Source organism: Ichthyophthirius multifiliis (assembly GCF_000220395.1).
Source record: "Ichthyophthirius multifiliis unplaced genomic scaffold scaff_1120509251325, whole genome shotgun sequence".
NCBI lineage: Eukaryota > Ciliophora > Oligohymenophorea > Hymenostomatida > Ichthyophthirius > Ichthyophthirius multifiliis.
Window position 1 is genome coordinate 103895 of NW_004085984.1, and position 1938 is coordinate 105832.

Genomic DNA, 1938 nt, shown 5'->3' on the forward strand with positions numbered 1-1938 from the left:
TTGGGAAATATTAAAAATGGCTACCATCAGCTGTTGGATTGGCAGTTATTCCATTATTACCAGTTTTATTAGATAAACCTTGCGAAGTAGGAATTGAATATGGATTTCATAGATTTAGATAATGGCTTAGGACTGGAGAAAATCACTAAGAGAATAAAAAGCATGATTGATATATATTTATATTTTTTATTTAATTATAATTTTCTTGTTTTGTATTGAATTTTCACTCTATTTTTTTTTTTCTTTTTTTATTATTATTACATAATATATGCAATTTTTTTTTATGTTATTACTATTTAAATAATTTTATTTTAGTTAAAAAATTAAATAGAAAAATAATAAATAAGAATATTTTGTATGTAATATAGAAATATTTCTACAGTTTTTAATTGAAGAAAAATAAAAAATTTTATGAATATTTTTTACATATTTTAACTCAAACAAAAACATAATAATTAAGCTTTATTTATAATTTTATAAATATTTTTAATTTATTAATTTAATCAATAATAAAAAATAAATTTTCTTCATAAACTTCTTTTTTTTTACATATTTTAATAGAAATTTTAATATTTAAGTAAAAACAAAAAATATAAATGAAATATAAATTATCAAATAGTTATATTAATTTATTAACAGATATTCTAAATATCGCCTTTAATGAACCTAAATTTCTTTAAATTTTTAACTTTTTAAGGTATTTCATCATTAATAACCCAAAGCTAACTTTTATCAGAAACATCATCTAAAGAATTCGAAAAAGGAAAAACATTCAATTTAGTTCCCATAATAATTACGCAATCAGCTTATTTTATTAAACTTCTCGATTTTTTAAAATCTTCAGGCAGTTTTTCACCAAATAAGACTATTTTTGGTTTAATATATCCCTAGCAATATATACATTAAGATATTTCGTTATTTAAGCATTTTTCTCTGAAAAATTATATAGGGTATTCTTTATTACATTAAATGCAATGGCTTTCTCGAATATGGCCATGAGCTTGTATTATTTTTTATTGAGGAATACCGACTTTTAATTCTAGTCCGTCTACATTTTGAGACATAGTAAGTAATAATTGGTTTTTTTAATATAGTTTATGGATGAATTTATGGGCGAATGTGGGAAAAATCTCGTTTTTGAAAAAAAACTGCATTATTTTGGTAAATGGAAGTGGATTTTATTTAAAATATTATATATTAAATATCTGTTGGGGATTTTCTATATTATATTCTTTCTATATTAAGGAATATAAACCGGTTTACGGGGTCCGAAAATCTGGAAGACCAGCCCCTACGCTTATTCCAGCTCCTGTAAGTAGTAATATATTTGAATATTTATGTTAAGAAAGTTATTTTATTAATAATTGAAGATTTTCTTACATTTATGTTTTTTTTTTTAAAAAAAAAAAACTAATAAATTTTTATTTTAATAAAAAATAAATAATTTTAAATAATAAAATATAGTAATAATAGAAATACTTACAATTAAGTAAAACAAATAAATAAATAAATAGCAAATAAATATAAAATTTATGTCAAAAGAATAAAGTTTAATATAGAAATAAATTGATTGGTAAAAAATATACACAATATTTCTACAAGTAATTAAAGACGATTTTGTATCCATAGAAGAAACCTTAGAAAACATGAAAAAAACATAAAAAAAAGTTAAAACTAGATCTTATAAATATCATAAAATTTACTAAAAGCCCCCGAAACCATAATTTTATTATTTAATTAGAGGTTTAATATTTGAGTTTGGTTTAAAACATTCTGACCAAAAGAAAGCAATAGATGTATATATTTAAGGCTTTGAGGAAAATCATGATCCTTTTTGTGCTTTAAGATTAGCAGAAATATATGGTAGTAATAAATAGAATAATGAACTGGCAATTTATTATATATTAATGTCATATATATTAAGTGAAACAATATATA

General features: G+C 20.5%; 1 protein-coding gene across 1 annotated transcript, besides 1 other annotated feature; it reads left to right on the forward strand. All coding sequences in view use genetic code 6, as the record gives it.

Moving 5' to 3' along the window:
* The first annotated feature begins 659 nt into the window (after positions 1-659).
* IMG5_182330 (hypothetical protein) lies at positions 660-1300 on the forward strand. The gene has a single exon (XM_004027445.1). It carries the CDS (start codon positions 661-663, stop codon positions 997-999), a length of 339 nt encoding a protein of 112 aa, XP_004027494.1. The 5' UTR covers position 660; the 3' UTR covers positions 1000-1300.
* An 88-nt stretch (positions 1301-1388) lies between these two features.
* Positions 1389-1445: a microsatellite.
* The last annotated feature ends 493 nt before the right edge of the window (positions 1446-1938 follow it).